At 42.4% G+C, this 25894-nt stretch overlaps 1 protein-coding gene across 3 annotated transcripts in view; it reads right to left on the minus strand.

Moving 5' to 3' along the window:
• Position 1: 1 nt before the first annotated feature.
• The window catches only part of LOC132466033 (sodium- and chloride-dependent GABA transporter 2-like), a 32348-nt gene continuing 6455 nt past the window's right edge, over positions 2-25894 (minus strand). For 2 of the 3 annotated variants that reach the window (XM_060063033.1, XM_060063045.1), the window contains exons 5-16: positions 10543-10630; positions 10324-10456; positions 8693-8827; positions 6255-6358; positions 5962-6086; positions 5292-5404; positions 5019-5156; positions 4781-4883; positions 3355-3455; positions 3038-3208; positions 954-2498; positions 2-919 (exon numbers count right to left, since the gene is read on the minus strand). In XM_060063033.1, coding sequence (XP_059919016.1) covers positions 2385-2498; positions 3038-3208; positions 3355-3455; positions 4781-4883; positions 5019-5156; positions 5292-5404; positions 5962-6086; positions 6255-6358; positions 8693-8827; positions 10324-10456; positions 10543-10630 — 1325 coding nt within the window. In that variant the 3' untranslated portion in view covers positions 2-919; positions 954-2384. Of the gene's footprint in view, positions 920-953; positions 2499-3037; positions 3209-3354; positions 3456-4780; positions 4884-5018; positions 5157-5291; positions 5405-5961; positions 6087-6254; positions 6359-8692; positions 8828-10323; positions 10457-10542; positions 10631-25894 lie in introns of those variants that run through there. The other variant, XM_060063054.1, reaches the window with a different exon arrangement.

Consider the following 25894-nt stretch of genomic DNA (forward strand, 5'->3'; position numbering starts at 1 on the left):
ATTATTTCAAAAATCATTAGTACCTTTATTGCTGTGAAAAAAGAGTTTGACATCTATAAGAAGTACAACCATGATAAAAATAATCATAAACATCATTAAGAGAAACACATACAGTATTTTTATACAAACTACTGTTCAACTCTTATATGAACAATATCTATATTTTCATACACCCATGACTTGATATTAGAACTGAATATTAAGGCACCAGAGCTGTGCAACATGTTTGCATTGTCCTGGAGACTCAAGGTTCCTACTTAGTAAGATAAGATATGTTTATCTGCTGGTTGCCCCGTAGTTCATCAAGGAGTGTCATTATCACAATATATATTTTTATAATTAAGCACGTTCACATTTCATCTTCTGTAGGTAATATTTAAAGGTCGAAAAGAGTTGAAATTAAGCAGCACAAATAAGCATCTTCTCTGTACGCCGTGATTGACGAGCAAGATGGTTTCGCTGAATGATTCAGGGAAACCATCTTGCTCGTCAATCACCCTGATTCGCTTGAAATGACCCAGAAGCTTTGTTCAAGGGGGCGTATTATGGAAAGGCCTCATTCTTGGCCCTTCCACTTGTTTCTCATGTCGATCATGACTTTAGTAGAGGAAAATCTGAAATCTTGAATTTCTTGAGTCTCATTCTGAAGTTTTGTTGTAATAATCTGTTAATAAATGTAATTTACCACTATGGATGCATTAAGAGGTCTATGTGTTGAGAAACTTTGCCTACGTGACTATATCAAAGCTCCTGATTGGCGTTGGTTCAACTGATTTATTCTCTAGCTAGATCCATAAAAATTTGACCATGATGGGAGTAAAATTAATGTTTCTTTTTTGCCAAACGAATGATCACGTTTAATGTCATGGGACCTTACTGCTGGTTAAGGAGCGGTGGTCAGATTTACAGTAAACTACTACTTCAAGCTTGTTAATGGTGTTGTCCGCCTTCACCTCGTTAAATGTGCTCGTTAGCATAACCCCCCCCCCCCTTCAAAAACTGCCAGTTTTTTTAGTGCAGGAAATGAGACTACAAAAGCTGGCTTTATCATATTGCATATATAGACTTCACAAATGTCTTTTGAAGACCCCAGGGAACCGTTTTAAGTAGCCGTTAAAATGTATAATACAGAATCTTAAGATCTATCTCTGCACATACAGTTTATATATATCTGGTATTCTCATACATTAAAGTCGCTGTAAGTAAAATTAAGAACTATTATTAGAGTGTATATGTAAGAAATGGCACAGCCATCAGTCACCATTAGGGTGAAATGCGCTATGAAAACACCTGTTCTAGACTGAAAGAGTCTTAGTATTTTTCTACGCTTATCTCATTCATAAAGCATAAAAGGCAAGATAATGATAGTACTCCTAAGAGTAGAGAAGAAATTCTCCCAGTGTCAGAGCTGAGTATTATGGGGTAGCTTCTGGTCAGCCTTGGTCCCTCTTACCACCAAAGTACGATTTCTGATCTCTTGTGTTCTCTGAGCTGTGAGGCAGTAAATAGTCCCCGGTGAAACATCACAGATGTGAGCAAGAAGAAGAGAAACAGGAGACATCCCCCTTCTCTATGGCAGAGTGGGAGAGGGCCAGGATATATCAAGATACAAATATTTAACTATATCAAATATACCTGTTTATCCAAACATATATATACAGTATGCTAGCATTTTATCAACCCCCCCATCTCCAAAATATACATCTTCATCTCCTCTAACATCTTTTCCCCAGTATGTTTGACTTTCATAGGGTTCACATCTTTTCACATGCATACACTACTATGTCTTGGCACTTGACTTGGTTTAAAAAACGCAATGTGGCCCTCGAGCCTAAATAGTTCTCTTTGGTCACAACAAAACACAGCAGAGTGAGAGAAAGGAATTCTCAGCCTTCCTCATCATGCATCGCTGTAATGTCTATGAACTGGCTAATTGATTCCTTTGCACATTATTCCCAGTAGCATGGTTACTGGTTAATATGATCGTTAAGGCACATTGTAATTACGCTAATGCTAATCACGTGTTAAAATAATTGTTACCTTTGGCTCTAAAACGACTGAAATGAGTTTGCAGTTTGACGGTTCTTCTTCTGTGGTATTTCTTTTTTCTGCATGATCATTTCCGTTAGTTGCCTGTATTAGCGATCTAGCAGTATTCACGTTATCGTTCTTGATACCATCTGATTACAGAATTAACACCATAAAAACACTGGTCGGATACAGCCTAAAACATTGTAGATTTGAAATTCCTGCCCCCTCTGCTAAGTAGACAAGATCGTTTTTGAGTGCGCCACCTGCTTCCAGTGCACTGCGTTTTGGCACACTCTCCGTTTTTGTGCAAAGTGCACTCAAAAAAGTAAGTGTAGGTATAGAAGTGCGCGATTTCAGACACAGCATGAGAGTTCTGTTAAATGGTATTTCGATTCCACATTCTCCATTGCTTTAGCTTGTCGTGTCAACTGCAGGTCATCTGATGGGGTGCACAGCTTAGAGATCCTCTGCAAGGAAGAAAAGAAAAGAAGACCCATTGGTCCCGGTAAACGACCGATGCTCTTCCCTGTTCACACACGCAGCTTTCCCGTTGGGCAAATTGATGAGGGAACGGCTGGGTCGAGGGACAGTTGACAGAGGGCGCTCGTGCAACACCTGTGGATTCATACCGCCAGAATACTTGCCCACTGAGAGGAGCACCCTTATTTGGGAATCTGTCAGGTTTTCAGCCTTTCTTGAATAAACAAAATTTGTTGCATTGATATTGTTATGAAATCCCCCGAAAAGCATTGGTACGTTCAAACACATTATCAGCCGAATATTGTAATTGCCTCTTATTTGTGTTCTAATTTACAACACAGCATAAACGTTAGCGTTCAGTGAATGTTAACAGGTGTTGAGCAGGTATTCCCAGTCATGCATGAAATTGACCCCATGCAGGGAATATTATGGAACATTGCAGGGAAACACTGCATGTGTGAAAGGGGCTTATGTTGCTGACAATGAAGATACAAAAAAAACAAGAGACCATAAAGAAACTGCTTACTTTTCTTAGTGTGCCGGGTGTGATTGCAACCTTGAAAATCATCCAAAGGGGCACTATTAGGGTGGAGGACAGAGTGAACCACCAGCCAAGAAGAATGCCCCACCATGGATAGTCTAACGTGTTGTTAAACTTCAGGGGAGTGTACTTCACCAAGGAGAACACAAACGTTGCCTTAACAAGTGAGAAGAGAGAAAGACACAAAAAAAGCTTCATGGGTTTTTGGAAATTGTATCGTGCCAAAGTTTAAATAGACAGATCTTGTGTTTTGGCACAAAACAAGGATGTAAACTAATTTGGGAGAAACGATCACAACTTACAATGCAGATAACTGGAGTCACATATTTCAAACAGTACTTGATAAGGGGAAATGGTCTGTATCCGATCATGTCCTCTATGATGTCATAAAAACGGTCCGCGCCTGTGGGATGATAGAAAACATTGAGCCAAATGAATAAATGAATGAATCCTATAGCCTTGAGACAATCCTTATCAAATGACCTGTAGCCAAACAGAATGTTTGGCTACAGATCAGTGTTAACCTTTAGCCGCCCACATCCATTTCCTGAAATAAAAATGCAGACGGGGGACTGTGTTTTAGTCAAAGACATAACCCAGGCCAATCAGGGACTGTGTTGTAGTGGATGACATAACCGGGCCAATCAGGGACTTTGTTGTAGTGGATGACATAACCCAGGCCAATCAGGCACTGTGTTGTAGTGGCTGACATAACCCGGGCCAATCTGGGACTGTGTTGTAGTGGATGACATAACCGGGCCAATCAGGGACTGTGTTGTAGTGGATGACATAACCCAGGCCAATCAGGGACTGTGTTGTAGTGGATGACATAACCCAGGCCAATCAGGGACTGTGTTGTGGTTGTGGCTGTCACATACAGGCCACCGCTAGCTACATATTCATTGCATATTAATGGTGTCTCCCAAAGCAACGTTAGCGTTAACACAGTCATCAAGGCCATAACCAAGAGCCTTTTCAAAAACATAATGAAAGTCACAATGATTCATAGCATGCAGAGCAGAATGAAAAGACAAGGCTACTCTGGCTTGGTTCTACCTATCTATCTTTGAGGTCTTTTCATTCCCTTTGCACTAAAGGGTTTCAAACAGTACTTGATAAGCAGTACTTGATTCCAATGCACAAGCAGTGCATTGGAAGCCATGCTTTGACCGACAACGCATTCAGCCAAGCATGCTGTGATGTGTCGCAGAACCCAGAGGCAGTAAAGCATGTCTGTGACAGCAAACTATTCAGTTAAGGTCTTGTTCTGTTGGGATATGTCTTGTGCCAGACGGCAACAGCTTACAGGGGGGGCAGGGGCCCGGGCATGACCAAGGCTCTGCCATTTCTTAACTTAAAGGGGACCTATCATACCACCAGGTGTGAGTGTGATTAGCCATTACAAGCCGTTTTCGAAATGTGCAGCATTGTGACATCACAGGTGGGCGTGTCCACCTAGATGTGTGACGGATAGATGAGCAACGATTACTTCAGTCCACTGGGTAGGCTGGTAGACTGATCTATCCAGCACACATCTAGGTGGACACGCCCACCTGTGATCACAATGCTGCACATTTTCAAACCTGCTTGTAATGGCTAATCACATTCACACCTGGTGGTATGATATGCCCCCTTTAAAAGACAAGGCTACTCTGGCTTGGTTCTACCCGTCCACCTCCTATCACCACGCCCTCCTCTGATTGGTCTTGCCAAGCTAAGGCCTCTCACCAAACACCCAGCCAATGCACATAGACTGCAGAATGGCAAACAGAAGCAGCGTCATCCCACTGCAGGCGTAGTAATCAAACAACTGGAAGATGTACAATCCGCCCTGTGTAAGAATGGGACAAGGCGTTACAAACATCATCAATGAGTCTGAGTACACTCATGAACACGGCTGATTACACTCATTATCAACACATTGGTCATACATATTATCAACCATCTGACGACGGGAGAGCCTCACCTCTGTCACCATCAGCAGGCCCACAAAGAAGCATCCCAGGCAGATGATGAGAAGGAGGATTTTGCGGCGATGGCCCATGTGGAAGAACTCAGGATACATGTCGGAGATGGCGGTGGTCAGAGCCTCCAGGCCTACGAACTACCATCAACAGAAGAGCAGACCCGTTCAAGTTCTGTGACACTCAGACGCTTCAATGGGATCTCACAAGCTGGTCCGTCAGGAAACAACAGAATGTTTTGACTGCTCGGTCAAAGCTCGGTCAAAGCAGCTGACCTGACTGTCCAGTCCGAGTAAGATGATCATGAGGAAGAAGAGGATGGCCCACAGCTGAGGAAAGGGCATCATGGCCACCGCACGGGGGTACGCTATGAAGGCCAGGCCAGGACCTGGGGCAATGGTAAAGGGACTGCATTTATATAGCGCTTTTCTAACCAGTGGCCACTCAAAGTGTTTTACAATACTGCCTCACATTCACGCAGACATTGACACACCAACAGCAGGGTTAAGTGTCTTGCTCAGGGACACATCAACACTCAGCTAGGAGGAGCTGGGGATCGAACTAGCAACCTTCCAGTTACAAGACAACTGCACTACCTCCTGAGCTAAGCCGACCCACTATAAACATAGTTCAGTGAAGATAAGTAATTGTTATTGGGGGGGGTGTAGGATCGAGGTGAGCATAGAGAGGTTGGTAGTTGATGGGATCCTTGATGATCTATTTCTTGAGCTAGAGTTTTATTTTAAATGAATAGCGTTGAAGGATTAGGATTGCAACCTCTGTGTGGAAGTCTCTTTCATTTTTTCCATCCGAGCATTCCGCTTCTTTCTTGTCCTTCACTTTGGTCTCTCTCTCTCTCTCTCTCTCTCTCTCTCTCTCTCTCTCTCTCTCTCTCTCATCCCCACACACGCTCAATGCTACCTTCTCTGAAAACCCTGGGCCCACCTGACTCTGCTACTTTGGATATGTCTATGTTCTGCTCATAGGCCATGAAACCAAGAACAGAAAAGATGGCAAAGCCCGCGATGAAGCTGGTGGCACTGTTCAGAAGGCAGAGATAAACACAGTCCCTGGGGAAACAGAAGACAGTGTTGATGTGGTGACATGAATGCATGCGTTTGCATATTTAAATATGAATGCCGATTCTACACATCATTTAACATTCCTCTAGAGCAGATAGTGTGATATTTTTCACTGAAAATGCCCTGGGATGTTGGTTTGATGCTGCTAGTACTTACTTGTAACAGTTGTTGTTGTACTTATTGTAGCTTCCCAGTGCAGTTAGACATCCGATACAGATGGCGTATGAATAGAATATTTGAGTACCTGCGTCCATCCACACCTACAAACAAACACAAACACATTGTTTATTAGCGTTGCTCCAGGCAAGCTCTAAACTCCTTGATTTACGAAAAATAGTACCTGGAAGGCTTATTTTATCAGTTTTTCATGCCATAAAAGACCCTGGGTTACATTTTCACCGGAATTATACTTTAACCTGTTAAGCTCCAGCCTATTTTTTAGGTTTCTGCTCGAAAATGACAAAATGAAAAGAGAATATCTGCATCTACAAGGTCTATTTGAATAATTGTGGTGTCATTATAAAGGGAACACTTGTGAAATGTGTTCAGATGTGTAGGTATCTGTATTTATGTCACTGGCTCAGAGTAAATTAAGTTGGCACATAAGCATGAATGACAGATTTCATTTTAGTTTAGTCGTTTTTATAGTTTTTATAGCTTTTTATAGCTGCTAGGCGTAAAGAGATCACCCTTCAAAGCGGAATGTTTATTGCGGGGGAGGAGCCGCGGCGGCAGACGTGATCGTAATTTCCGGTTAGTGCACCACGGAGTATTCGATTTGGAACAGCACTGACATCTGAAAATTAGCGCACTTAGTGAGTGCGGATAGTGTACTTCGTTTAAGTGTACTCATGGAAGTATGGATATCGGAACATGGCACAACTTCGATGCATGCTTCCTGAAAGGAAGCCATCCTACACTAAAAATAAGTGAGGTTCACATTAAAACTGGTTGTAAACAAACGCAGACATGTCGGACGTACTAAAATCGGAGTTTATTAAGTAATGAAAAAGTAAAACTTTTCATAAAAAAATCGCAAAGGTAAGACAGGATTTATGTTAGTCGCTGTAAATAAGTGGTTGTATACCTTTGTATTCTTTGGCTGCTGGTTCACTGAGTTTTTATCGTAGGGTCTTTACAGTGGTACTGTCGAACTTGTCATGGTCTTACCTTTACCTTACCTATAAGTATCGGTGCGGTAGCAATGCAAATGTGGAGAGTGGGTTGACTTTCTGACGCTATTCAGATTTTGATATTTGATAATTAATATGCTTGGCGTTTGAGTTGTGTTTGGTGTGTATAAAAATGTCCTTGTATGTGCTTGTAGCGGAGTTTCTCATGTTTAATTTGCTGTGCAGTATGACTATTTCTACACAATAAGGGCAGTGTTGTATGCCTTTTGATGCGAGAGTGATCGAGAGTCCCCAAATATGGGGACCTCAAGCTTTATGCCGCATTTCCACTGCAGGGTGCGGAACGGATCGGTTCGCAAAGGTGCGGTTTATGTCGCGTTTCCACTGCAGGGTGCGGAACGGTTCGGTTCGCAAAGGTGCGGTAGGGAGGGGGCGGTATAGCCCAGCTCAGTTCCGAGGTCGCGTTTCCAGCGCCCACAGTACCCTTTAAGGTAGGCCGGATGTCGATCGCCGCGGCAGCTACCTAAACATCGTAAACAACGTCTTCCTCCCCAAGAATGCAGACGAACGTCTCCACCTCCTTGTTCGCCCAAGCAAGCGTTTTACGCAACATGTTAATTGTAAAGAATAATACCTCGAGGCTACTGTTTGTTTGTTTTTATCCCCACGTCGCCCAGAAATGATGATTCTGTCGACCAATCAACGGAGGGGGTGTGCAACTAGAATTTCCCGGGACCCTTTCAGGCGTCTCGTCTCGTTTTCAGTACCCCAACGGAGGAGTACTGAAAACGAGGCCAAAACGGGTACAGCTAAGTCCGGGTCACGCCCACTTTGTGGGGGTGAGTGGGCGTGGAAACGAGGTTAAGGTCTTGTTTTGTAGGGACACGTCTTGTTTGCATTTTTCTCACAGCGGGGGGGGGTTTCAAAATGTCACTTGTTGTCAGCTGTTCATTTGTCCTTTGAGTTTAAAACTGAGAAATCAACAACCAACATGAGCCAGAAAGCAAAAGCTGATAGGGGGGGCAGGGGTTCGGGCATGACCAAGGGCCCACCATTTCTTAATCTAGGGGCCCTGAATGCACAGCCATGCAGGGCCCAGCCTGGTACGTGTATATTTATATTCTTTATACTCCAGCAGCACCGATGCATAAAGTCTTGCCAAATTCCCCAAACGCCCTTCAGTTGGCCAGTGACATATCTATTAACATATCTATCTTTGCTATCGTCGATTCCCCCGGTCAGATCAAACATTCATTTTCTACAATTATTTTTGCTATGCTCAAAATATGTCATACCATGACTGTCAGCATTTTTCCATAGTGTCAAGTTCATCCTCAACGAGATCCCATTTTTTTGGGGTTCATGAGAATTGGCGAGCATCTCAAAACAATGTCTTCATATAACAGTGTCTTTAAATGATGGAATGGTAGTAAACATGAAGAGCTGATGGTGATGTGTTACCATGGGGTCGGAGAGGCGGGACGGGTCCGGGTAGAGGTAGAACTTGATCCCGACGATGGCCCCTGGCAGCGTCAGCCCCCGGACCAGCAGCACCACCAGCATCAGGTAGGGGAAGGTGGCCGTGAAGTACACCACCTGAGACAGGAGGCAGAGGCACCGGTAAATGGAGGAAGACATTCCCAACAAAAGGAATGCCAAGTCAAAGAGTGTGATGACGAATAAAATATCATGTGCTCACATGAAGAAAAATGATTCATGTACATTTTTTCCAATGTTGTTCCAAACAACATTTAATTATATTTTCGACTTTGACTTGGGAAATGTGATGTATTCATTATCACGCCCACTACTTGTCTCCTCTACATTTCTTTAAGAGCTCATAACTTTAGAATTTTAGAGGAGCTCAGTACTGGTCCTGAGAACAGCTCAGTACTGAGAACAGAGCTCAGTACTGAGAACAGAGCTCAGTACTGAGAACAGAGCTCAGTACTGGTCCAGAGAACAGAGCTCAGTACTGGTCCTGAGAACAGCTTGGTACTGGTCCTGAATCTATTCAGGGCTTCACCCTCAGGATCTGTCTGAACAGACTCAGGGCTCCACCCCTCAGAGCCCTCTGTCTGCCTGAACAGGCTCAGGGCTCCACCCTCAGTGTCAGTCTGACCCTCTCCCAGTGGATCATTGCCATCTGATGTTTCAAGGCCTCTGATGTGTTAAAATGTATAAATGACAGAAGCTCTTGTAATACACCATGTAGAGTATTCCAATTATACTGGTACAGTGGTACATAGAAAATGAGTAAGTAAGAACACAAACACTAAGGAGGAACACTAATGTGTGACCTTATAGAGCACACATTGACAAACAGTGACGATGACGAAAGGCGACGACGAATGTAAAACATTGTCTACCCTTTTGTCTTCTCTGAACAATGTTAGGCATCAGCCAATGCAGTGAGTTGTTGTGTGTCAGGGGGTGTGAATAGGGCTGTCTGTAGGGCAGTCTATAGGGCAGTCTGTAGGGCTGTCTATAGGGCTGTCTATAGGGCTGTCTGTAGGGCTGTATATAGGGCTGTCTGTAAACCTGTGTGTAAGGCTGTCTGTAGGGCTGTCTGTAAAACTGTGTGTAAGGCTGTCTGTAGGTGGCCTACACAGGGCCAGCTGCAGACAGCAGAGTTATTTTTTCAGGGGCACTTCTTACTTGGGGCCTGGAGACGAAAATGATAGAAATGGTAAATGGTATATGGACTGCTTTGATATAGCGCTTTTTTGTAACCAGCACTAAAAAGCACTTAAGTGTAAAGCACTTTACAATAATGCCTGATATATATTGTAATATCAGGCAATATTGTAATCTTTATTGTAACCCCGCTGTAATCGTTTGTCCAAACAATCATGCTAAAAATAATTCATGAGCATCTTGAATGTTTACCGTTACCGTACACATACAAGTGTTTCCCACAGAACCAGTCTCTACTCTTTCTTAAGATTAAAAAAATATTTGATATTTATGTCTCATACAAAAAGTCATCAGTTGTCAGTTTGCCAAGACCCCAGGTCAATTGTTGAAATTGTCTTCGTCGAGATGTAAATGAACCATGATTTTTGTTCAACATTCGTGTGACTTTATCTTACCTTTCCGGTTGACTTCACACCTTTCCAGATGCAGAAGTAGCATACGATCCACGACAGGAGAAGACACAGGGCCAGCTCCCATCGTATGCTGCCCATCTCGTTGGGACTCCCGGTTACGTTCAATACTCTCCTCCTAAAGATCACAAATGAGAATCACATTAAGTACTGCCATTCATGTTACATGAATGGCCTGCTTATTTAAACAGTGTTTTTACTCACTCCCAGAATTCCTTGACCGGTGATGAGGCATTTTCTGCTGTACTCCAGTTCATGTGGCTATCCCCATTATTAAATGGCAAACAGGTAGCTATGGGGAACATACGCATACGAATACCATGTTACAATATACAGACTGAGTTTAAATTGCAACTCAAACACATCTCTTTAAATTGCCATATAAGGACTGATGATATTAGTTCTTCTATTGCTATCTATTTTACACCTGCTGCAATTGGGGTTCAGAAATGTGATTGATAAAAAAATGAATCCTTATCATCATTATTAGGGGTCCGAGCAGCGAAGCTGCTTGGTCCCCTATTGTCCCTATTGTTTCTGTAATTGTTTTTTTACCCTCAAATTCTGTAAAAGTCATTGTCACTGCAGCCTATGCCTTAAGTCTAAAACTCTTGAGTTTTCAGGTATGGTTAACAATAACCCCCACTACCCATAAACCCAAATATGTGGTACTGCACCCAAAGTTGGCGCTATTCTGACATTGCCACTCATTTAAGAAACACACCATTGAACAGTACCTGAAATTCATCAGGCAATCAACATTCCAGCTCATTAGTTTCCAAGAATCGGACTGCCAAGACACAGTATGGCATTAAGGGGAACTTCTTCATTAACCATTTTTCCTTCATAATTAACTCTGTCATATTTATATTTCTTTCGTTGGTGTTCTTGACTACAAATGTTTAATTTCCCCAGATTTTCAAAGATTTTTCAGGTATATGCTTTGAAGAAAGCCCTTAATTCAGTTGAGAAATGTGTGCTTTGGGTTTTCTGGATATTGTGTGATTATCAATAGACATTTTTACCATGTGAATGAGGCTACATTTCATGTTTGTCAGTGGCTCAATGGGATAATGCCTTGTATTGGTGATCCTTAGTTTGAGTGTTTGAATCCCGATTAGACAATGCTGAACATGACATTCGGCCATTGCTCTGCAGCCCAGTCACCTGAAAGCCGAGGCACATTATGGCAATAAGGGGAACATCAACATCTTTCCTTCATAATTATATGTCATATTTATATATATATACATTAGTGTGTTCTTGACTTTTCATTTTGCTCGGACCCTGTTAATTACTGTTTGCGGTTATATTTGGGTGTCAAGCAGCGAAGCTGCGAGACAACCTATTGTTTTCGTATGAATTCCTATTATTATAATTTACCTGCCATGGGAGTCTATGGCAGCCCATAGAACGCCTTGATGAAAGTTGTGAAATTTGGCAAACTGGTTCAGGACAGGCCCATTAGCCCATGGAGCAAAATTTGAGGTCGCTAGCTCATCAGCTCTAGTGCCACCAACAGGTCAAAGTTGGACATGCATTCATGTTTATAACTTTTGACCCATTGATCCAATATTCACAAACAATGTATCATTGGATTCCTTGATCCAAGCAGAGTTCTCAACGCACCCTATGTCGTCGTTTTGCGCCATGATGGATTTTCCGCCATCTTGGTTTATGTCAAAAACCTTCAAAATGCATCTCCTATCACAGATTTTGTCCAATCATCGTGAATCTTGGCAGACATGATCATCAGGCCATGCTTGATAAAACTTATCGGACCGATTTATCAAATTCAAAACCGTTTGGCCGGGACAGTCAATCAAATTTGACCGCGAAATAGGAAGTTAGCCAATATCTCAGCAGCCCTTTGACATATAACCAAACTTAGTACATAGACCCATGACATCATCATGGGGACATTTTGGTGACAATTTGGTGATCATTGACCTCTAGGGGGCACTATAATTACTCAAGACGTGTTTTAACTCCTCTCTCTTCACATGAGTATATTTCAAACTTATTTTCAATGTCTGGTGAAACTGTCAGACCGCCCCATATAGCTAATAAAATATTTCAAACGACAACATCAGAAATTGGCTGCCATGTTGAAAGTTGTCAATATCAATATTACATATCCACAGGCCACAGATAATGTCCAATCATCATGAAACTGGCCATATATGATCTTCAGACCAAGCTGAACAAATGTGCCAAACAGCACTCTATGTTGTCGATTTGCGCCATGATGGATTTTCTGCCATTTTGGTTCATGTCAAAAACCTTCAAAATGCATCTCCTATCACAAATTTTGTCCAATCATGTCGAAACTAGGCACACATGATCTTCAGGCCATGCTTGATAAAAGTGTTGAAAGATTTTTCAAATTCAAAACCGTTAGGCCGCTACAGCCAATCAAATTCGACCGCAAAGTCGCCAAACAGGAAGTAAGCCAATATCTCAGCAGCCCTTTGAAACATGAGTATATTTCAAACTTATTTTCAATGTCTGGTGATACTGTCAGACCGCCCCATATATCTAATAATATATTTCCCATGGCAACATCAGTAATTGGCCGCCATGTTGAAAGTTCATGTTGAAAGATTATGTCTAATCATCATGAAACTTGCCATATATGATCTTCAGACAAAGCTGAACAACAGCTTTTCTAATTCAAAACCGTTTGGCCGCGACAGCCAATCAAACTTGACGGCAAAGCCGCCAAACAGGAAGTAAGCCTGTTCTCCACAACTCTTTAACATATCATAGCCAAACTTGCTACATAGCCTCATGACATAATTCTGGGGACACCCAAACAATTTGGTGACCTTTGACCTCAGGGGGACGTCAAACAACAATGATTTATTTACCATTCCGCCCACTTACAATATAAACTGCAATTCTTACTGGATTTGATGCTTCATGAACCACCTCAAGAACGGATGCTTGTTAACATTGTGGGCCCTATTTTAACGGTCTGAAACGCAAGTGGGAAGCGCAAAGCGCAAGTAGCTTTGTGGGCGGTTCTACGGCGCTATCGCTATTTTACAGGCGGATAAATGACACTTGCGTCGCGGCGCAAGTGTCAAAAGGGTTGGTCTGAAGCAGCCTAGTTACCCGTAGGTGTGGTTTGGGCGTAACGTCCAACAAACCAATGAGAGTGCCAGCTCCCATCCCCTTTAAGAGCCATGAGCGCATTTGAATCGGACAAGTTGATATTTTGACAGCGCGTCTGCAGTCTCCAATGAGACAGATGCACATGAATTTCAAACTGCAAATGGCTCAGTTTATTGCCAAATAATATGGCCTAATTCACACATGGAATAAGGGGTTTTCTTCCACAACTTCAGAAATACTGAGTCCTCAAATAAATTTCGGCAAAGAAAACGTATATGATATAACATATGATATGCGGTAACTGTGGTTCTATTTAATGATATACGCAATACATTATAAACATTGTTTCTTATCAGCATTGTATGCTATCCTAATATGCATGTGTCCCCGCGGTAATAGACATTGCCATTGATTGTATTATGCGTTACGTGTTTAGTTTGCATGTGTTTAAACAGAGCACATTAAACAGCGCCCGCATTCATTCATTCTTTTTAACACTCACTCGCGGTAAAACAATGTTTTTCACGATCAAATACTCATCAATCCTAAAAGTTATGGGCATGTAGGCCTACACGATGTCTCTGTCAAGAAAATATGTGTTTGCTGTACGGTGTTTGCAGATGCATTGATTTAAAAGTACAACTTATTACCGCTGCATCAGCTGCTTTCCCAAATAATTTACCAAGAATGTGCGGCTAGGTAGATGGGAGAAGCAAAGTGTATGCGCGAGGTGCACAAGCAATCCGTATGCATCGCATGCGCATGTATGCATGCGCCCTTAAAATAGCATCTGAACAACGCGCCACTGACTTTAAACCAGGTATTTCCTGGTCAGTCGCGCAATGGTATTCAGAAACGGCAAAATACCGTTTGCGCCAGAACACGCCTCCTCCTTCCGCTGAACCGCCCCTTGGCGCATGATCAATCCCTAATTTACCGGCGAGTGGCGGTGGTGGGAAAAGAACGCTCTGCGCCAGTTGTAAACAAGCAACGACACATGCGCCCGTGACTAAGTCACTTGCGCCGGATGCAAGATAGGGCCCGGTGTCTCTGTTAGGGATATTGCTCCTAATACCCCTATGTATTTGTGTCATTTGTTCTGTCAGGCAGACGATAATGCGCCCTTACCACTAGGTAGGGTAATTTTTCCATTTTGTAAACATTGACGTGTACTCGTATAATACTCTAGTTCATTCCACCAGCTGTCGTTATTACTGATTACCGAGACGGTCGTCATGTAGCCACTCAGCCAATTACGTCCGTCCGGCAGAATTAGTTAATCGAGTCCCATTCTGCTTGACACCCACATTGCTGCTCGCAGCTATATTTATTATTATTATTGTTTTTAGGTGTCTAGCACCGAAAGTGCAAGGTGCCATTTGTTATTGCTATTCTTTCATTATTATTTATACTAAATTGTACACATTGATCAACAGCCAAACATCCAAATCTATATTGTGGAACCAATCCAGTATCTGGCGCAATCATAGATCTCGTAAGTCTGCCCCTTCCGGTAGACCCCAATGGGACCTCTGAGATCGTAAAATATGAATGGGTTTCAATCAGTGGCGAAGTTAGACCTTTTTTGGGTGGGCTCAAGCCCACCCAGAACTTGCCTTAGCCCACCCATCGTTTCGTCCTCAAATCTAATATTCTACCTTTTTTATTTACACAAGCAATGAGAGAATGGATGCCGTACACTCACGCTCAAATGGGCTAGTGAAATCGAGCGCAACCTTCCTGCAGGAATCTCTAACCTCTGATTGGTGGGTGGGCGTCTCCTGTTTGACAAGCTTGTAATGCTGCGTAGCATGATAAGCATGATAAGGTGCAAGGAGCAGAAGAAGTTGACACGGGTGCTAATTTTCAGTTAAAATAAAATGCTGGCATTATTTTATCAGCTGAGGGCATATTCATTGCCATAACAACGTGAGCTAATCAACAAGTACAACATGTTCTAATACTATGGGACTCATGAAAACGGCCTCAGCTGATAAAAGGTGTCAATAATATCTGTTCATCTTTCAAGCATTTACTCATGCTTGAAAGATGAACATAGATATTTTTTTTTGAAAGGGAATAAACTGATGAAGCTGACAAGGGACCAATGTTTACTGTTTAAAGATATTTGTAATTAAATGTAAACCCAAGGGAATCATTTGCTCTTGTTTCTCTGTTTTGAGATCCACACAGACTTAGCAGTCTTGTTTAAATGTTACAAATTGAGTTAATGAACTGAACTTGGAAATTGTTGTTGCAGATGTTCATCTCATCTCATCTCATCGTCATCCGCTTACCCGGGGTCGGGTCGCGGGGGGAGCAGCTCAAGCAGGGGGCCCCAGACTTCCCTTTCCCGGGCCACATTGACCAGCTCTGACGGGGGGATCCCGAGGCGTTCCCAGGCCAGTGTTGAGATATAATCTCTCCAACTAGTCCTGGGTCTTCCCCGAGGTCTCCTCCCCACTGGACGTGCCTGAAACACCTCCCAAGGGAGGCGCCCAGTGGGCATCCTTGCCAGATGCCAGAACCACCTCAGCTGACTCCTTTCTAAGTAAAGGAGCAGCGGCTCTAATCCGAGTTCCTCACGGATGGCTGAGCTTCTCACCCTATTCCTAAGGGAGACGCCAGCCACCCTTCTGAGAAAACTCATCTCGGCCGCTTGTACCCGCGATCTCGTCCTTTCGGTCATCACCCAACCCTCATGACCATAGGTGAGGATAGGAACGAAGATCGAATGGTAGATCGAGAGCTTTGCCTTGCGGCTCAGCTCTCTTTTCGTAACAACGGTGCGGTAAAGCGAACGCAATACCGCCCCCGCTGCTCCGATTCTCCGGCCAATCTCACGCTCCATAGTACCCTCACTCGCGAACACGACCCCGAGGTACCTGAACTCCTTCACTTGGGCTAAGGACTCACACTCGGCCGCCAGCCGATCCAGTGAGTGCTGAAGGTCACAGGCCGATGATCCAATGAGGACCACATCATCTGCAAAAAGCAGTGACGAGATCCTCAGACCACCGAACTGCAACCCCTCCCCACCACGACTACGCCTCGATATCCTGTCCATGTATATCACAAACAGGATTGGTGACAAGGCGCAGCCCTGGCGGAGACCAGCACCCACTGAGAACGAAACTGACTGGCTGCCGAGGACGCGAACACACCTCTCGCTTAGGGAGTACAGAGATTGGATGGCCCTGAGGAGAGACCCCCTTACCCCATACTCCCGCAGAACCTCCCACAGTTTCTCCTGGGGGACCCGGTCATACGCCTTCTCCAGATCCACAAAACACATGTAGACCGGATGGGCATATTCCCAGGCCCCCTCCAGGATCCTTGCGAGAGTGAAGAGCTGGTCCGTAGTTCCACGTCCGGGACGAAAACCGCATTGTTCCTCTTCAATCTGAGGTTCGACGATCGGCCGAACCCTCCTTTCCAGCACCTTGGAGTAGACTTTACCAGGGAGGCTGAGAAGTGTGATACCCCGGTAATTGGCACACACTCTCTGGTCCCCCTTTTTGAACAGGGGAACCACCACCCCGGTTTGCCACTCCTTTGGCACTGTACCCGACTCCCACGCGATGTTGAATAGGCGTGTCAACCATGACAGCCCCTCAACACCCAGAGCCTTTAGCATTTCTGGCCGGATCTCATCAATCCCTGGGGCTTTGCCACTGCGGAGATGTTTGACTACCTCAGTGACCTCCACCAGGGAAATTGACGACGAAACACCATCAACCTCGAGCTCTGCCTCCAACATAGAGGGCGTGTTATTCGGATTCAGGAGTTCCTCAAAGTGTTCCTTCCAACGTCCGACAACCTCCTCAGTTGAGGTCAACAGAGTCCCATCCTTACTGTACACAGCTTGGATGGTTCCCTGTTTCCCCCTCCTGAGGTGCCGGATAGTCTTCCAGAAACACTTTGGTGCCGACCGAAAGTCCTTCTCCATGGCCTCTCCGAATTTCTCCCACACCCGCTGCCATGAGAGACCCTACCAGGAGCACAAGGCTCCAGACAACACAGCCCTCAGGTTCACAGGGACACGCAAACCTCTCCACCACGATAAGGTGACGGTTCCAGGAGTTCAGAACTGCATGTTGCAGATGTTATCTCCACTAATTTTAAACTGAAAATGTGCACCCTTTTTTTTGCATCAGAACAAGATTATTTTGTATCAGAAGTTTTATAAAAATGTATGGGTCCCTGAAAATGAGACAACATAGTTTAGTGCTCCCGAAATAGTGGTAGGTATATATATATTATTAATCTAGTACATGTTGTACCAATGTGTTTCAGTAACTGTGTAAATAAAAAAAGGGGGAAATATGGCCATTTTTGAATGAAACTTAAACAAAGGAAATTGAATATACCTCAAATTTGTTATTACAGTTCACATCCAATGATTATTCCTTCATCCAAACTGTCTTTTTTCCTTTCATCACTTTAGTGGTTCAGAACTGCATTATTTAGCTGACACTGCCAGCTATTGGCTTAGACATACAACAGCATAGTAACTAAGAAAATAAAGGTTGTGGAATAAATAAATCTTGGACAGGACTTTATATACTTCATAGACCCCTGTACTGTACTGTGGCTTCCTGGGGTTGAGCCCCCCCAAAAGTCAGAACCTAGAATCGCCCCTGGTTTCAATGGAGAGAAAGTAATTATTTTCTGGTCCAAATATTTACACATATGTTGTTTGCGGATTTAAATTATAATTTTTCATGCAAAGAAAACAAAAGAAAATTGTGAAGAAGTTTGATAATGTTAAAGTTTTGAGTGAGGCCGCTTTGTGAACTACAGCCCCTTGCTGCTCTCGACGCGAATGATATACGTCACCACCACTCTTGTACAGACATGGCGATCACTCTGCTCCACTTCACCGCTCTTTTCCAAGGGGAGGATAACAGCATCAAAATCGGTGAAAACCATTATAAGTCGGGGCATGTGGAGAGTTTCAGTTATTCCGATGGGGAGATTGTCGGTCTTGTCCATGCCAGTCGCAGGGAGCGTGACGTCACGTCACATACGAGACATGTAGTCTTTCTCATTGTGTTTTCTCTGCAGCCTTTAACTGAACAATTGCACAATAAACGGCCAAACTCTTGACTTGAAAAATTATAATTTAAATCCAAACAATATATGTGTAATCCAGGGCATATAAAGACTGGGACCATAAAATAATTACTTTCTCTCCATTGATACCCATTCATATTTTACGATCTCAAAGGTCCCATGGGGGTCTACCGGAAGGGGCGGACTTACGAGCTCTATTATGTCAAGTTTCTACAATTCAAAACTACTCAAAAACATATTGTAAAATGATTTAGCCTCTCCTTGCCCGTCACTTTGCTACTGAGACCTTGGACTTCCACCTACGAGTGCTTCCACAATGTTTTATTATCTGCAGAGCTGCTTTTCACATCTCCTCAACCCAATTGGCCAATTACAACCAATCCATCTGTAATTGATTCCAAATCTCAATAGGAATCAAAGTGATCAAAATAGTTTTTCAATAGAGACTAACGTAGTGTGCTTGAATGTCACACAGGAAATTGGCATTTTTCCAGTAATTCCATTAAAAACAGTGATCCTATTCAAACCAGCTACATAGATTGGGAAAAATTACTGACAAGTTAAAGGAAATTCTCCATTATGCCACATTTGATTCGGCCCATAACCCTTGGACCCCAAACAGAAAATGAAAAAATGAATGTGTGGAAAAATCTAATAGATGGAAAAATCAGCCACTTCTAATGTATTGATTTAACCGTTCTTTTTCATTGCCCAATATTTTATTGGTTTGAGTAATCCAACAAGATTTCTTGTTCAATTACGCTCTTTCAAATCCCCAGTATCATTCAGGTTTTTTAAACTTGCTTTTATAACATCCTCCACATTCTTCAGACATTTCCCAATGTCTATATTGATCCGGGTCAGCCCGCATCGTCCACATCCGGAAATTGGGTCCAATTAGACTGGTTCTATCCGCCACCAACAGGTCAAGGCTTCTAGTGCCTAAAGGCCATATCTCAGGTTCCATTTGATCCACACTCACAAGCTTGGTGTCCGATTATAAATAGATTATATTGTCCTTCTCATGGCCGCAAGCTTTCCTTTCGGGACCATTGACATGCCTGACGGGATGAGGCTATTTGGATTGAACCTTTATCTCCTCCCAGGCCAATTCACCAATTCCAACTAAACCAACTCAAATTGGTTCCTCATTACGCAAATAATAAAAGCTATCCAAATAGTTTTACAAGAAGGACTGTTGCTCAAATACCAGAGAGTATGTCCAATGTCATAACACCTGCTTTCTCTGACTTAACAACTTCTTTACATTTAGGTCCATATTAACCCAATTTTCCATTACCCGCTGTTGTTTCGTGTCTGTCAATATTTCTGAGAATAGAACACTCAACGGAAAGTTAAAAGGTCCATGGGTCAATTCCCGAAAAAAAGGTACTAAGAAACAGTTTGTAATTTTTTCTTCTTACGTCCACGTTCAGTGAATGTATTATATGTGGATTTATTCTGCGACTGTATTCTCTGATGGTATTCTACAACATATCTCCATCTCACCCTATTGGTACATTCTAAATTGGTACATTCTAAGTTATTGCCAAAACGTGTAAAGTTCTTGCCAAAAGTTATGTTGATCATGTGTCAAACCCAGCACCTTGTTGGTAATACAGAGAGTCGGCTGTGTTGGGTTTAGATAGTGTGTATGGTGTCCTGATAGATAGTGGATGTGGTATTCTACCATAGATAGAAGAAGTTTCTATGACCGACAGTTGATGTCTCCTACGATATACTGTGTAACTTATTTTCCTCTCCACCTGTTGGTAAGTATCTGTAAAAAGCTCAGCGGGAAGAGCACTGGCTAATATGTGCTGTGTTCCAATATCCATACTATCACGTACTAGAGATCGGCCGATACAGATTTTTTAGGGTCAATACGATAACGATTTTTTTTCATTAGCCTTAGCCGATAACTCATACACCGATGCCGATTTTCTTGAGCTGATGTTTGGAGCCGATAATACCCTGGAAATCCAGAGTTCTCGCGAGAGCACAATTTGAATTTGCTCAGCAAGTCACTCTGGGAACGAGTAATATACTCGTGTATATTCTTGGCTTCCCCTGGCTAAGAACATTAATCAATCACATCGATGTATCAATATAGGCGGGCCAAAAGCGTTGCTGTTTTACTGACCGGATACGGCAAGAGTCTTATCTATTGGTTAGCTCCACTGGTCTGGATACGTCACCCCTTGTATTCTTCTGATTGGTCATAGTGTTATCCAATGTGTGCTATCCAGTGATATTTTCAAATGCATGCTTGGTTTCCTTACTCGTTGCCAGACCCTACAGCTTTCTAGATGTGGGTCTGGATTTCCAGGCTAAGCCTCCCTCAATTTACACCATAAAAATTACACAATGATGATAACAAATGTTACAATGTGTCAATTAAAAAAAATGAACATTTATTGAACTGTCTGTAAATCACCGCAAAAAACCCCCAAAAAAAACAAAACACGTACACGTAAAGATACACGTAAAAAACGCAAATATCGGCCGATAACATCGGCTAATCAGTACTTACTAGCCTTAGTTTGAGTACGTAGGGCGTTCTAATTCAGATCAGGCGAAAATAAGTGTACTGAAAGGACCCGGATAGTGTACTCAAAACGGTCAAATCGCAAAGTGTGGATCGATGTACACTTTTCGTACTCAACGGCAGCCATCTTAGCTACGTAGCGGAAGAGGGTGGAGCCAGGCTGAGCCAAAGTCGTAGCATTTTCCAAATGCATTAATAGAGTCATTTTGTAGAGTTCATCGTTCAAAGCGGAATGTTTATTGCGGGGGAGGAGCCGCGGCGGCAGTCGTGATCGTAATTTCCGATTAGTGCACCACAGAGTAACCGATTTGGAACAACACTGACATCGGAAAATTCGGATAGTGTACTACGTTTAAGTGTACTCATGGAAGTATGGATATTGGAACACAGCAATGGTCTGAGGTAACAGACTGTTTATGGTCTACTACTTTCAGCAGTGGAGACATTATCCATCAGTCTATGGGCTAATATTGGCGAATAGTGGCGACACTTCCATTGGACTCCGTTGTAGCGCCTACTTCCGGGGTATGGAGCCTCGAATAGTTCCAAACAACCATTTTACGGCGTAGGAGATCATCCATTTCCATTGCTGGCCGTCGAGTAACTTCTGCGGTAAATTGATTAAATAGCTTCCTCTTTTGAATTGTCAACTGTCTATATTGTATCAGAGGCCCTTTATGATGCATATACTGATATTTATTTGTAAATGCACAGCGTAATTATATATATATTTATCTTGCTAGACGACCATTTGCCTGCTAGTTTGTTAGCTCAACTTCGCCATCTGTGAAGGTAACTCCAGGGGTAAATTGATTAAATAGCTACCTCTTTTGAATTGTCAACCGTCTATTGTATTAGAGGTCCTTTTATGATGCATATAATGATATTTATTTGAATATGCACGGCGTAATTATATATATATATATTTGTCTTGGTAGACGACCGATTGCCTGCTAGTTTGTTAGCTCGACTTCACCACCTGTGAAGGTATCTCCAGGGGTAAATTGATTAAATGGCTACCTCTTTTGAATTGTCAACTGCCTATTGTATTAGAGGTCCTTTGATGATGCATATACTGATATTTATTTGAATATGCACGGCGTAATTATATATATATTTGTCTTGGTAGACGACCGATTGCCTGCTAGTTTGTTAGCTCGACTTCACCACCTGTGAACGTATCTCCAGGGGTAAATTGATTAAATAGCTACCTCTTTTGAATTGTCAACTCTCTATTGCATTAGACTCAGGTCCTTTTATGATGCATATACTGACATTTATTTGTATATGCACAGCGTAATTATATATATTTTTATCTTGGTAGACGACCTATTGCCTGCTGGTTTGTGAGCTCGACTTCGCCATGTGAAGGTATCTACACCAACAATTACGAAGTTCAGTAGTGAATCAAACTTTTATTTAGTTAGTTATTTATGTTGGTTTACTAGGATCATTTAGGTTGATTTAAGGACGGGTTTTATGATGCGATAGCTAGTAGAAATAACAGTGTTTGTTTAATTATATCCTGGAAAGGGTGATGTTCAGCACATGAAGCCCTACAGATGCCGCCGCTTCAACAATGCTGATTATGATGGGCGGTGAATTTAACCTGTATGGCTTTTTCGTTTTAACTTCTCCAGTCGCCCCATCAGTCCCTGGCAGTCTGTTCCCTGGAGCAACTGGCCCTGGAGCAGCTGCCCCTGAATCACCTGCCCCTGGCAAAGTGGCCTCTTGATTGCTCTCGGTGTCTCCTGTCATGTCCTTTTCATCGCTCTTGAAATCCACCTCAATTTCTCCCTCAATCTCTGTAATAATTACAAGGTAATGTTGCTGTTTTATGTATTTTGACTTTGCATTTGCAACTACTGTCATCTCCAATGTAAGAAAATGTATTAAAGCGAATCATTTCTGTAATGTGAATTAAATCATCTGCCACAATCAGAAACCAATAAAATGTATAAATGGATCTACCGGCAATTGTTAATTGGGTAGAAATGTGTCTTATCTACATTGTGTGCAAATCCTCAGTGAATCCCTGACCTCTGGTTGTTTTTTAAACTGAATGTACAAATATGAATTATGTCATCTCATTAGGAGTGTAGTCTATCCTTGAATTACATGAAATGGGGAATATTGTTAGCTGCATGGATCATACCGAAGTTTAATTTGATGAAATATGTGTGGTCCGTTGCACTTGGTTCTGGAGGCACCCTCACAGAAGGGGGTTTCCTCCTCTTCGGCATAGGGCGATGAATGAAAACTGTTGGGACTGCATCGGGCCTCAGCTTCAACATCCCTTCTCTTTTTGTGGCAGTGAATTGGTCATCTTCAAAGTGTACCTTTTTATAGGTAGGCTTGTAAGATCAGTTTCCATTGCACTTAAAATATCATTGAAAAGTCATTCACTACACTTAGCATTTCAAAGGGCATAATAATTCTATCAAGTGATGAACATTAATTACATTACATAGTTTTTGACGGTTGCTGACCCCTGTCACTTGTACGTTTTGACGTCTGACCATTGCCATCCATTTCTTCCTGCGCTCTTGGTCCTTGGGGAAGCCATACATGTGGTAACCCTTCTCGGACTGATTGGAGCATCCAAACGCTGCACAGCCAACCATGGTATGACCATTGATCTAAACCAATTTTGAATTTGCTCAGGGCTATTATAAGTATTGTAATGGCATAAAGTATAGTATATTTGCAACGTTATATGTTAATGGTTTGCCCTAAGTATATTATATAGTGTTCCCTGCTGTGTCCATTGTTGAATCTGTTAACACAATCACACTCACTTGTTCTTGTCACACTAATTGTTTAATAAAAATAAAAACGATTTCATTCATCCAAGCGTAATGAGTTGTTATTCTTTAATATATTTGATACTTTGTGTGGCTCATATCTTAAAATTATCATGGTAAAACATCTTGATTACTTTGATTTCAATACAGATGTAGGGTAAAAGTTAAGGTTAAGCCAGTATGCTAACACGAACGTGAAGCTTTCCCTCAAACTTAAAAACGTATCTAACCACTCTAAAGGTATAACTGACATTAACAAATATGCAATAATGCCATAACAGTCAGACAAATACTTGCATGTGTTTTTTTCATTCATATTTACCATTCAATATTGAAATCTCTGCTGTCGTCCCATAGAATAACATTGACTGCGCGGCGTGTTTGGAACTATTGAGGCTTACATGAACCACGTGACAACCACGTGACCACCCTGTCGGCGAGATCATAGCGTGTCGCAACTCTCTCTCTCTATAGCTCTGGTGGGAACACTTTCCTTGAACACACATGTTGTGACTAGAATGGAGCTAACCCTGGGCAGTTGGCTCTAATGGGCAGGTCTACATTGACGGGACTTCTAGCAGTCTGGTCTGATAATTGTGTGAAGAAATATCACAGTCGATGGTTGATTAATTTCAGAAGTAGTGGGGCTGCACAGACTCAGGGCTCCACTTTCAGGGTCTGTCTGAACAGACGCAGGGCTCCCACCCATGGGCGGAGCGGACGCAGGGTACGCGGGGGACATGTCCCCCACACTTCCCGTATCTGTGCCCTCTGTCCCCCGCACTTTTTAAAGCCATTACAACCATTCAATTATTTTTTAACATGTGGAAACACGTTTTTCCGACCCGACTTTGAACGCACCATGAGCAGGCGGAGCCAGGGGGCAAACACCGCTGTCTGTTGTGATTTCAATCACAGAGACGTTGATTCAGATCTGTTTCAAGCATGTTCAGCAAAACAGCAGCCAAGAGGCAAAAAACTTTACCTTGTTTTTTCCAAACAAAACGTGTAAGTTGAGTAATGCTGTTGCATGTTGTTTAACTTAATGATGACTGACTAATAGATGTGAATATATCAAGTTAAGCTAGTTAACAATTGTTAACTGTTACCTATGTTAAATCGCTTGCTAGGTGCAGAGGTGATAGTAACTAGTGACAATTACTCTGTTACATTTACTTGAGTAACTTTTTGGATAAATTGTACTATATTATTCTAAAGTAACAATACTCCTACTTGACTACAAGTTTTGGCTACTCTACCACTTAGGAATAAACCCACTCCTCGCATTTCTGCACAGAACTTGTGCTCACGGTTGTTTTGCACATATTTTTTAATCTTCATACAATAGAAAGAGCAGGGTCAGGGAGGAGACAGTGGACCAGAGTCCAGCAGCAGCAGGAATGAACAGGGAGGGTCTTCACAGCAGGTGAGGAGAAATTATAACCAATGTCCTTAGAACGTCTCTTGTTATAACTGGCTGAGAGAAAATACTGATAGCATAAAAAGGACTTTGAGGTTAAACTCGACTACAACAATTTCATTACTACTACTGTATTCCTAATTCTATTTAAAAATGTTGCTTTCCACACATTTTTTAATCTTTATTGCTACAATAGAAAGAGCAGGGTGAGAGAGGAGATGGTGGACCAGAGGCCAGCAAGGATGATCATTCAGGGTCACAGGTGAGAAGAAAATATAACTAGCTGAGAAAATTTTTCGATAGCATAAAAGTGACTTTGCGATTATTTCCACAGCTACGTCACCACTACTATTTTTAATACTATTTAGAAGTTTGGCTTTGCACATTTATTATCTATATCATTGCAGGACAAATATAACTGGCTAAGGAAATGTCTATAGGATAAGAGTGACTCTAAGATTAGTTTAGTTTATATTTAATTTCAGAGACTTTTTGTTTATTATTTATTTGCTGATATTATTTGACGACTGCACTATTTGTGTTTTAAAGAAAGCAGGTATAGGTCATACCATTTGTCTTAGTCTTGATTAA

This window comes from Gadus macrocephalus, chromosome 1 (genome assembly GCF_031168955.1).
Source record: "Gadus macrocephalus chromosome 1, ASM3116895v1".
Lineage (NCBI taxonomy): Eukaryota > Metazoa > Chordata > Actinopteri > Gadiformes > Gadidae > Gadus > Gadus macrocephalus.